The 11,823-nt window shown below is 49.5% G+C and overlaps 1 protein-coding gene across 1 annotated transcript; it reads left to right on the top strand.

Annotated features, from left to right (window-relative positions):
* The first annotated feature begins 20 nt into the window (after window positions 1–20).
* TIMM21 (translocase of inner mitochondrial membrane 21) lies at window positions 21–6,507 on the top strand. The gene is made up of 6 exons (XM_002921220.4): window positions 21–1,094; window positions 3,593–3,655; window positions 3,756–3,853; window positions 5,650–5,723; window positions 5,810–5,915; window positions 6,002–6,507. Exons 1-6 carry the CDS (start codon window positions 797–799, stop codon window positions 6,095–6,097), a joined length of 735 nt encoding a protein of 244 aa, XP_002921266.1. The 5' UTR covers window positions 21–796; the 3' UTR covers window positions 6,098–6,507.
* The last annotated feature ends 5,316 nt before the right edge of the window (window positions 6,508–11,823 follow it).

The raw sequence follows: 11,823 nt of genomic DNA on the forward strand, positions 1-11,823 counted from the left end.
AGCGGTTCTAGAAATTTCTGGGGCCCTGCTTCTTCCCACGCCCCACGGCCTGATGCCGAGGACGCCGCGTAGCAAGCTGACCGCTGAATTTCGGCTACTGGCCTTGGGCACTGCGCCGGCCTCGTCCCTCCCCACCTGTTGGCTCTGGGGAAGTCTGTACTGTTTCCTGTCCGGTTTCCTTGGGGAGAAACTGAAACGCAAAGGCTACATCATTTGCCCGTAAGGAACGGCAAAGCTACAATAAGACTGAGAATTTCCCAGCTTACGGTCCTCTAAGGCTTACAAGAACACCCAGTTTGTAATCGCTAATTCGATTTCTGCCTGTTGCGCGATCACTCCTACCCCACCAGTGCGGCGCCAAATACGTGCAGCGCATGCGTAGGGAGCCTAGAAGGAAGCGGAAGGGCCACGTGCCCTCTGGCCGCCTTGCACTGTGGGAGATGTAGTCCTTATGCCTTTCCCGCTGCGGTAACTCTGGGAGGAGTGAGGGCCTCAAACTACTATTCCCAAGACTCCTCAAGGTTTCCCAGGTTACTTTGCAGAGGCATGGCGGGTAGTGTGTGAATGTCAGTACGGACGGTAATTAAAGCACTTTAATTTGAGTGAAAAGAGCACGGAAGGGAAGAGGTGGACACAGCTGCTTTCGGGAGCTAACGTTTTTGCCGAACACGCCGTGCAGAATCACCCGTGTGAATGTGTAGCACTGAGTACACTCCGGCTGCGCGTGTGTATTGCGTAGTGAAGCTTTGCTGTTCCAAATTGGCACCTTTCCAAAGCGGAGCAGTTTTCCGTGATCATGATTTGTACTTTTTTACGAGCTGCACAGTGTGCGGAGAAGCTGCGCAGGTCGTCGGGGAAGCGGCTGTTCCCGCCACACTTAGTGCTTAACAAAGCTTGCTTGAAGACTGCGCCCAGCTTGAGCTGGGGTCTGCAAGAGCGAAAGAAAGCGGTGCCACCCAAGTGTATCCTTGGAGTCACCCAGAAAACCATCTGGACGCAGGGGCAGAGCGCCCAGAGGGCAGGGAGCGACAGCAGCAAACAAGTGACTGTGCACGGTCAGAGAGGGGAAACCGTCGTCTCAACGTCACAGAAAGGTAATGGGAGTGATCAATCTTTGAACAAACGTGACGAGAGCTACCACTGTCCTTTCACACAGGTTCAGTGCTAAAGACAGAAAAACAGTTCACATAAATTAAAAGGTAGGACCCTTCAACACAGTTCAGAATTTGAGAATATAGACCTACAATTTTCTTCACAGACTTGAGCTCAGATTTCAAAGTTGATTTTTACATAACTTTGTTGAATTAATGTCTAGAAAATTTTTCTCAACTTTTTTTAGTTTAAGTGTGGAACTGTATAAAACTTAACCATTGTTTAGAAGTTTATAATAAGTTAGATTTCAGAGATGTCATTTCATCTCAGTTGAATTAACTATTCACTCCGTCAGACATTAAAACTCATATGTATGAGGCACACTTACCCAGTTTCACACAACTGAAAATTAAAACCACATTTTCCTAATCTTAATTTCCTGATAGCCAGGTCAGTGCTCTTTAGAACAACCATTCATGAGTATTCTTGAGCTTCCATTTTCTCTATGCTTAACACTTGAACAGATGCTAATGGGTGTGCCAGGGACTTCTGCACACAAATAGGTTAGCATTTAGTGAGGAAGGAAGTAGATACAGAGTCTGAAACAGTGAAAACACAGTAATTGTGCTGCAGAGAGAGTACCAGGGAGTGTAAAATAGATACAGAGTAATTGGATGGAATAAATAGGTATTATTGAGGCATAGTCCGTAGGGAGTAGTTCGTGTAGGTCAACTCAGCACTGCTTTTGAATGACTACTGTGCCCAGATGTTGAGATAGATTCTTCATGCTACAGAATTAAAGATGTTCAAAGCATCGTCTACCTCCGGGGGACACGGGCAGCAATAGAAAGAACATAGATAATAGGAAAGGCAAAATGTAATTCTGTCAGGGAAAGTCAGAGAAGTTTTCATAGATGAGCTAACGAATTTAGTGTTTATTGTTTATTTCTTCATTTCACAAGTAACCTGTAGAAAAAATAAGTAAAAGGAAACAAATGGTTGAGACATCCATGATTATACCATGCAAAGATGACTATTGTTAATATTTTACTCTATGTCATTTCGTACATACAGTTTTTGACAACATTAACAAAAAACTGTACCCTATCAATTGTTTTGTAATCTGCTGAATACGTAAAAAATGTAAAAAATAGCCTGAACAGGGGGGTGAGGGATGATTCAAAGTTAAGCTCGAATGAACAGCCTGTATGCAGAGGACAAAGGCACAGACTGTCAAACAGCGTCTGTCAGGTCTTCAGGCTCCAGCAGCAGTGCTGCTTATACTGCACGTGGGTCCTGCTGCAGAGTCTTGTCCTCATCTGGACCCCATTCAAAGGCGACAGAGTCCAGAGGGACCTATCACACATCGTGGTAGGATGTACGGGATGCAGGAGTTCTTTTATTAGGGATGGGTGTCTTGGCATGCCCCATGCACTGTACCCCTACAAGTTTTGCGTATGTGTTCGATGAGCCCTGGATCTGTTTTCTGGGCTCATCCCCCACACTTGGAGTACATGTGTTTACCAAGCTATCCAACACACATGCCCCTTGTTACTTTTGCCGCCGACTAATATGATGGCCTAAATAGAATGGACAAATGTGATGTTTTGCAGAATGTCCACAACAGCATTGTCCAAATAAAACGATGCAGTGATGGAAATGTTCTATCTGTATGCGGTCTCAGTATGGTAGCCACTAGCCACATGTGGCTGTTCAGCACTTGAAGTGTTGCTAGTGTGACTGAGGAACAGCTTATTTAATTTAAAGTTAACTTAATTGTAAACGTAAACTCAAATAGCCATGTGTGGTGTGTACAGGACAGCCAAAATCCAGAAGGTCCAGGTCCCTTAAAATGAGGTGATAACATGTGGGAGACCTAACAAACCCTAATCGAGGCCGTACACATACACTGTTGTCCGTGTCACGTTCCTACAAAGCACTGCAGCTCCTTCTCAGTTAAGAAGCCAGATCTGGGCAGGTTCTTCATTTTCTAAGTTCATTCGCTTCACAAGTCTGTCTGGCCAAGCAAATTCCTGTTCCAAGTTCCATTCTGTTTGTACTGTGTGCACAGCCAGTGGGGGCGGCAGGGTGGGAAAGTGTCAGAGTCGAGGCCTGTTTCGATCCCTTGGACGGAAGTTGACAAAGCAAACATTTCATCTGTGAGCAGCAGAATGTGTCCGGTGCTGCTCAGTCTGTATTGTGTTTTCACGCCAAGGGCCTGGATCGCTCGTTCAAGTGTTTCTTTGTCTTAGAAAGTAAAGAGGTATTAAAATATAATACTAAATACAAATATCCCTGGACAAGAGTTCTGAGGTTCTTTTGAAAACTTTCTTCGGGTGGTTCTGATTCACAGAGAGGCTTGAGATCAGCCGCCCCGGAACACACGAAGACCCCCGCGTGGGGTCTCGAGTCCACGTGTCCCCCCGCTAGAAGTGCTGAAGCCGTGAGCGTTCCCGCCTGTCGGGCACACGTCTGACTCAGCCATGCTTTCTCTCTACAGTGAAAGAAGCTGGAAGAGATGTTACCTATTTGATAGTGGTGCTTTTTGGAATCACCATCACAGGTTGATCACAGCAAGTATAATAGCTACCCCGGAAGTCTTTTTTAACTTAACATTTGTCTTGCTCTTGCTTTGCTTGATCTTCTTTTTCTGTAATTTGCAGGTGGCTTGTTTTACACAATTTTCAAAGAACTTTTTTCTTCATCGAGTCCTAATAAGATCTATGGGAAAGCCTTAGAAAAATGCAGAACACACCCCGAGGTTAGTCCTCCAGATGGAGTCACACACACTGAATATTGGGGGAAAATGCCAGCCAGGGTGGAGGTGGGGGCAGAACATACATACTGGTCATGAGGCTGGTGATGCTTCTGTGATAAAGTCATAACGGTTGGATTGTGATTGTTCTTAGCTCTCGGTTCTGTACTTGAAATGCTTTAGGACCATCCAAGGTCTTTGTAGCGGTGTTTTCATCCTAATTATGCAAGAGAGTCACTTATTGTCATAGATAGTAAATGCCTAGACCTTGCCAGAGTGTTAAACTCCTGCAGTAAGTTCCTAGCCCTGTGAAACACCTGATTCATGACCTCGCGATCATGATAGTAGTCAGTGACACTCACTAAAGGCACATTGTGACCAGGCGCTACACTCAGTGCCTCGTCATTCTTGGCTCTCACAGAAGCCATTTGTGTTCAATGCTATGACTCTCCCGTTCACAGAAGGAGACACTGACACTTCAGAGATGGGGGACCTCAACCACAATTGCTGAGCTGTAAGTGGGACAGCCAGGACCTGAGCCCAAGTTTGTGTGACTCCAAAGCTTATGCTCTTAAGCACAGCCTGCCCAGAGCATTCCCCGGGAGGAGGCTGCCATGTGGAACAGCTGCTCACATCTCTTAGGGGTCCTGCCAGAAGGAAGGCTTTCCGGTCATAGAAAGCCAGCACAGCCACTGTAGCGCCAGACTTCCTACGCCCTGGGTGGAGGGCTTCAGCATGGGGAAATAGTGCTCATTGAAATCTTAATCCTCATGCCTGGAAGGAAAACAGCAGATAGCACCAGAACTATCAGGGCGGCTTCTCACACAGACCCAGGTGCGTGAGAAACACACAGCACCCTGTGAGGGGAGAGGTGTGAAGCCACAGGTGTCCTCAGAGCAGGTGCCCTGACTGGGTTCCCTGGGGCCCCATCTCCGCTTGGTCCTCCCGAGTCTCCAGTCCTGTCCGCAGGCTAACGGTCTGCGGCACCTTGTGCTTTAACTCTGTTGATTTCTTATCGTGGGACTCTGGGCCGTCCGTGAGACCCATGGAGGAGGAAGCAGGGAGACACATCTCTGAGTAAGTGGGAAATGAGCAGGAAACAAGGAAGGTTCCAGTTACAGGTTTTTTTTGGAAAGGCTCCAAAGTATTTGCATTTCAAACTCAAGAAGAACTCCGTTTCCCTGTCGTGAGTTTTCCTGTTAGGAATCATGGTTCCATACCTCTGGATCTGAGGTGATTATTGCAGGCTTCCCCCGGCATCTGAAAGGGGCGCGCTCCTTCGAAAGCTCTCAGAAGTCAAGGGCATGAAGCGAGGGCGCAGCCACCATTTCCTGAAAGCAAGAAGCCTTGGGTTGTGTTCAGTTGGCAAACACAGGTACTAGCGTAGTTTCTTTACAGTGAAGTGGTGAAGCCTGTGCTCGTTTTCTTTCATCGTCTTTAGCGGCTCCGAGAATTGTCTTGTCCTTGTAGCTTTGAGTATTAGACCCCATGAGATACATCTCACTGAAAACATTCCAGCGTGTGTTTAACGTTTGCCCGCTTTGTTGTGCCGGGTGTTTGTGAGGGAAGTAGGAACACCTGTCGTGAAGCCGTGGGTCACAGCACGGAGTCACCGACTTCGGTGTCTGCAGGAAAGCCGTCTTTAGGGGAGCAGTTTTTTCATCGTTGGAGTTGTCATTTTGAAAGGGTCCCAGGCTTAATGATTTGTTTGCTTAAAAAATCACTTGGTTTGTCAAAATCTTTCCCCGGGAAGCTTGAAAGGCAGAGGCCTTACCAAGTCCCACGCTGCGTCTGTCCCGCAGGTCATCAGTGTCTTCGGCGAGCCCGTGAAGGGCTACGGGGAGGTGACACGCCGCGGGCGGAGGCAGCACGTCAGGTACCACGCTTCACCCGCCTTCTGGAAGCTCGGGGTCATTTTTAAATGACAGGAAATGAGGCTGTGCTCTTTGGCTTTCTTGACAGTTTCATCGAATATGTAAAGGATGGGCTGAAACACATGCGCGTGAAGTTCTATATCCAGGGCTCCGAGCCTGGAAAGCAAGGAACTGTGCATCTCGAAGTGAAGGAGGTGGGGCATCGTGTGGGGACCGGGTGGACCGAGGGCTCTGGGGCAGCGGGACAAAAGCTACACCTGGAAATATGTTTGTTTTTCAGAACCCAGAAAATGGCGAGTATGAATTTCGATATATATTTGTTGAACTTGAGCCCTACCCTAGAAGAACTATTGTCATCGAAGATAATCGATCCTGAGATGATTGCAGGACCCCGGCAAGCACGGCTTCCGGGCGGATGTGGTGTGGGGCGGACCCCCAGCTCTGCTCTTCCCCGCTGCTCCCGAGTCTGTAGAATGAGTCAGGACAGAGTGTGTAGCACAGAAAAGTGAATGGAAGTGGGCAGTCGCTGCATTTAGATGAGCTGGAGATTCTCTTGTAGAGGGCAAAATCACGAAATAGAACACAGTTTATGCTATCTCTGAATCAATCATGGACTGTATTTCTGCTCTAGTTAATATCCTCTTTCATGATACGAAATCTTTGTTATTAAAAACTTTACACCATGTAAATAAAAGAGTTGAATATTTTATGCTTTTATGTTGTATAACTATATAAAATCTGTGAAATAAAGTCAAAACTAACAAAAAGATGTCAGAAGCAGCTTGCTTCCGTAGACCGGAGTCTGACTTGAACACATAAAAACATTTGAGGACGGGACGTTCGAATGACAAGTGCAAACGGTAAGCATTCTCTACACAATGCCTGTAGAAAGGCTGTAGTACTGCCGTGTGTCTCGTACTTCGTCCTCAGTGAGTGGGGACGCTGTGTGCAGTGGGAGGAGCCCACACCCGCTGGTCGGGGGAACTGGGCCCTCAGCAGGTGCGTGTCAGACCTCGCCGTCCTGGCTGGTTAGGACGACAACGAGAGGACAGGTGCAAGCATCCGACCACAGATGGCATCATGGAATGTCCCCACATCCTTTAGAACAGACGTCCCTCCCAACTCCCAGAGGAGTGTGGAGACCAGTGGGCCTGGTGCAGGCGTATGTAGAGCGTCTTTCTGGGCGATGACAGCTCTCTTTTACCTCAAGTATTTATGGGCAACCTAGAAAAGTGATCCTCACTTACAAGAGTGTAATCACGTGACTGTGAAGTAACTGTGCGCTGGGAGAAATCTAGAAATGCCCTTTATCTGTGGGGCACGTGGGTGTGGGGGGCCTGGTCCATCCTGTGACAACAGGGTTAAGGCTTTTTTCAGTAGCAGTGGACAACATCAGAAATGAGCAGGAGTGGAAGGTACTGTGTCTATAGTTGAGAAAGAGAACCAGTAGCTGCCTGAAGAATGAGAGCCGGGGAAGAGGCCCGCAGGACGGTTATTATGACAGCACACAGGGGCAGAGTGGGGAGGGCGCACCACCTCGCAATCCCCCCACCCCCTATCATGGTTAACAGACACTAAGGAACGGATTCGTGTTTCTGCTTTGAATTTTGAACTTGTTTTGTCTTTTATTTTTCTTGGGTTGTTAAAGAGGAAAGAAATTTTGGGACATGCAAAAGAAAAGGAAGCAAGGGAGGAGACACAAATGCAGGGAAGAAGGGACAACGATAGAGCAAAGTCCCAGGGGACTGGATTTGGCGCAGACCTGGAGGGAGGCGGGCGTCTGTGCGGGGGACAAGTTTGGAGGCATCCCCAGCTGGCTAGCCTGAGTGTGTCATCAGCTGAGAAAATGCTCAGGGTGGGACTGGGGCTTGGAGAGGGGGAGGAGGTTTGCCATAGCCTCCAAAGGATAAGAGAGGGACTGACCAGGGAGTGGTGGCCAGGGTGAGACCAGCCCCAGAAAGCGTGTAAAATGGCAGCAGGCCAAACGTGCAACCACAGTCACAGGGACGGAACGGACGAGGCAGACGGGTGGGTGGGTGTGATGTCACAGCGCTGCAGGAGAGCAGGCCTGTTTCTCCTGCAGATGGCGAGCCCTTATGAAGATCGGGGAGGGCCTGGCCTGCCAGAGGCAGTGCTCCCGGGAAGGGGGCAGTGAGCAGTGCAGTGAGGCTTTCGTGCAGCCACGGGCCCATTCACACCTACAGCATGTGGAAGCCGGTAACGCGCCAGAAAGGATGTGCTTCAACCAACCGTGCCGGGGCATCCGGTACCCGGGTGGGAAGAAAGGCAGTGGGATCCCTGCCCCACACCACACAAGCCTCCATTCCACATAGATGAACACCCTACGACTTACATCATCTGGGACATTTGTGGGAAGAACTTCGTGAGACAAAATCAGAAACCATGAAGAAAAGATTGATCTTAAGATTCAGAACTTAGGGGAGCACCTGGGTGGCTCAGTTGGTTGAGCGTCTGACTCCTGATTTTGGCTCAGGTTGTGATCTCAGGGCCCGGGATCAAGCCCCACGTCAGGTTCTGTGCTTAACATGGAGTCTGCTTGTCCCTCTCCCTCTGTTCCTCCCCCAACTTGCGCTCTATGTCTAAAAAAAAAAAAAAAAAAAAAAAGAACCTAATCAGGAAAAAAAGCCGCTAATGAGAACACTTTACAGCCCTTATAGCAAAGAAAGGATTACTTACAACGAACCCCAAAACAACCAGTGGACAAGCAGCAGCCTAGCGTGAAAGTGGGCGCCAGCCCAGAACAGTCTGCAGTGGAGCTAACGAGCTTCTGGGGTCACCTTCAGCCTCACCCAAATCAAGAACATGCCGCATAGGTTCCTGTTTTCCATCTGCCAGATTGGTAAACACTCCGAAATCAGTAAAGAAGTGAATGGAGGGCAGGAGCTCTTCCCTGCTGCTGGGGAGCGCGCTCTGCACTGCTCAGAAAAGTGGAAAACGCAGACCATCCCGCACTCAGGCCTTCCTCCCCCTGGGCGTCTAGACACCTCGGGCACACACACCCGTAACAGTAAGAGCAAAAGACGGGCACGTTTGGACCGAAGCCTGAAGAAAGACACTGATACACAACTTCAGTCGCCCTGTGTTATGGTCTGAATGCTCGTGTGCCCCAGACTTCATATGTTGACATCGTAACCCCCCGAGGTGATGGTGTTAGGCCGTGGGGCTTTTGGGAGGCAACTAGGCAGGGAGGGTTAGTGTTCTTACAAAAGCCCCCAGAGAGCCTCCTAAAGCCTTCCACCCACTGTGTGAGGTCACAGTGAGAAGTCTGCGGCCGGGAAGACAGCCTCCCTGGGCCCTGCGGCTCCCTGATCTCAGACTCCCAGCCTGCAGAGAGGCAGGCAATGAACATCTGCCGTTTCTGCGCCGCCAGTCTGTGGCATCTTGTTCGAGCAGGGCCGACCGGCCAAGGCACCTCGGGCCCCCGGAGCGGAGGAGGCCGTGCCTGTCACGCATTTCCGGATGGAAACATGAGACCACTTCCCCCACCAGGCTTGTGTTCCAGGCCTGAGTGGGTCCTTCAGCCTAGTCTCAGCCCTTGATTCGATTTACCTTGTTAGCCGAATCCTGGAGTCTCCCCAAACCCCAGGCACTGGCGGGTACACGAAAACCCTGTTTTCTGTTCTTCCCCACCGTAATAGCTTTATAGCTGTTTCTTTCGCTGTTGTCCTCTCTGTATCCTGAATTGTATCTGCTGTTACAAGTTCAGCGACATATCTGTTCTTCCTCCTTAGTGTTTTTGTTTATTAAAGGTTTTTATTAATTTGAGAGAGAGAGTGTGTGGGTGTGAGCAGGGGGAAGGACAGAGGGAGAGGGGGAGAATCTCAAGCAGATGCCACAGAGCAGGGAGCATGACACGGGGCTCGATCCCAGGACCCGGGGATCACGACCTGAGCCGAAATCAAGAGTCAGCTGCTTCACCGACTGAGCCACCCAGGAACCCCTTCCTCCTTAGTGTTAATCCACTTCCTACCCCTTGTCCCCACGGCCCCCTTGCCGTGGTAGGTGCTCCTAGCAGCCGTCAGCTGGGCGGTCAGAATCATCTCCTCAATGTCTGTGCCCCTAGTTCCTGCCCTCCTCGAAAACCAGCTCGGCCTGAGTCTCCCCAGCTCCCCACATGGCTCCTTCCCCTGGACCAGCTGATTGGCTATTGTGTTCATGCCGCGTCTGTTCCAGCCCCTCCTCCGCGGGCTCACTGCTTCACGCCCTTACATTCAAGCTTCGCTGACAGGTTGTTTTAAGACGTGTGTGTGTGTGTGTGTGTGTGTGTGTGTTACTAGTAAATATTCTCGGCTACTCAGAATTTTCTTAATGCTCAACAGCGGGCCATGTGCACATCCCTTTCTTACCAAAGAGGTCACGGAAGCTATGTTTTTACTGGGTAAGATGTCTCCTTCCTCGGGGGCATTTTCAAAAGCCACCTACAGAATTCCATAAAATTCCACAAAAAACGGGGGCCACAAGGCATATTTTATGGCCATGCCTTTACAGCGCAGAAAAGGCCAAATCCCCCACGGCTGCAGGCCCTAGTTTTGTGGAGCAGAAAACATCTCCTACCCGCATTACCTCATTTGGGCCTCACAGCCATGTGGGCTGACCACGAGCTCCCATGGAACTGGTGGGGGGGGACGGGGTTAGCAGGGGGCTTTAGTCCCAGGAGCCAGAAACAGGATTTCTCACTCAATTCACTCTTCCTGCACCTCCTAGGTCCACCTGTGTGGAGCAAGGGAGCGAGGCTGCTACCCTCTAGGGGTTTGGAACCAACCTCCAGGGATTCTCATCATGGTTCACCTCCCTCTGCATCTCCCAGCCCTCGTCACGTACAGACGCGGCATATAGACAATACGCCCGAAAATAGGAGTGGGTGACAGACTGAGGAGAACCGCTTAAGGAAATAATGCTTTCCTTCCTGCTCCATGTGATCGCCATGAAGCTGGTCAACGCCGGGCCCCTCGCGTGCGAGAGGTCATGACCAAACCCCCACAGCAGGTGCGTGAAGCCCGGGGCTGGCGGTGCTCGCTCCCACGGGGGCCCACCGCAGAGAGTCCTCGGTGCTGCCCATTCAAGGCTGAACCGAATAATCCGCTGCTTCAAGATCCTTAACTTATCACGTCTTTTGTCAGATAGGACGACACTCACAGGTCCTGGGGATCAGAACGTGGACATATCTTTTGGGACCCACCATTCCGGAGGCAACCAAAAGCGTCGGCCAGAGTCATCGGCTGTGTGTGACCTTGGGACCAGGGATTTGAACTTGGTGTTCAAGCATTACTTCATGCTGCCGCTCATGCACCTTTACCTCTGGAGTCCAGCTACCTCGTCTCTCAGATGGAGACAACACAACTGCCTACGGGGTTTGTGAGGATTCTAAAGGTGTTTCAACAATATTGCAGCTGCCGGTGTGTCTCTCGTCTTCCCTTTAGACTCCAGTTAGAGAAGGCATCACTGCCATTCTTGGACCTCCTGTTCTTGGGCTATTTGGAAATAGTAGGTTCTTGAAAAATGTTTGTTAAATTGAAGCCTTAGAAACATCCATAGCTCGAGGGCACCTGAATGGCTCAGTCAGTTAATCACCTACCTTCAGCTCAGGTTATGATCCTGGAGTCCCAGGATCAAGCCCTGCATCAGGATCCTTGCTCAGTGGGGAGCCTGCTTCTCCCTGTGCCCCTCCCCCGGCTCATGCACATGCACGCTCTCTCTCTCTAAAAATTAAATTTAAAAAAAATCTTAAAAAAAAAAAAGAAACATCCATAGTTCTAATGCAACACATTACTCAGAAGGCAGCTGAAAAGTTGCAGAATTCCTGGTAAGCCAACTGTAACAAAGAGAAAACCACAAAACCTGCAGATGCTGTCTGCTAATGTCCACAAGCAACCCTGCATCAGAAAACACAGTAACAATCAAAATAACATCAACCTGATGCCTCTAGAAGGTTAATATGCCTCCAGGAGCAGGATTGGCAGAAGGAAGACACACCGCTCTTCAGGGTATATATCTATATATGGCAGCAAAAATGGTTTATGGGACAAGCAACTTGTAAGACATCTTACTTCACAACATGACAGGACAAAAATGCAAAAAAAA

The sequence above is a fragment of the Ailuropoda melanoleuca genome, chromosome 14 (genome assembly GCF_002007445.2).
Source record: "Ailuropoda melanoleuca isolate Jingjing chromosome 14, ASM200744v2, whole genome shotgun sequence".
Classification (NCBI taxonomy): domain Eukaryota; kingdom Metazoa; phylum Chordata; class Mammalia; order Carnivora; family Ursidae; genus Ailuropoda; species Ailuropoda melanoleuca.

Excerpts from the sequence above, each read along its gene's own strand:
- TIMM21 (XM_002921220.4), top strand. The coding sequence starts at position 797 with ATGATTTGTACTTTTTTACGAGCTGCACAGTGTGCGGAGAAGCTGCGC. Across the intron at positions 1,095-3,592 it reads CGTCTCAACGTCACAGAAAG|TGAAAGAAGCTGGAAGAGAT; the intron begins GTAATGGGAGTG and ends TTCTCTCTACAG. Across the intron at positions 5,724-5,809 it reads GGGCGGAGGCAGCACGTCAG|TTTCATCGAATATGTAAAGG; the intron begins GTACCACGCTTC and ends CTTTCTTGACAG.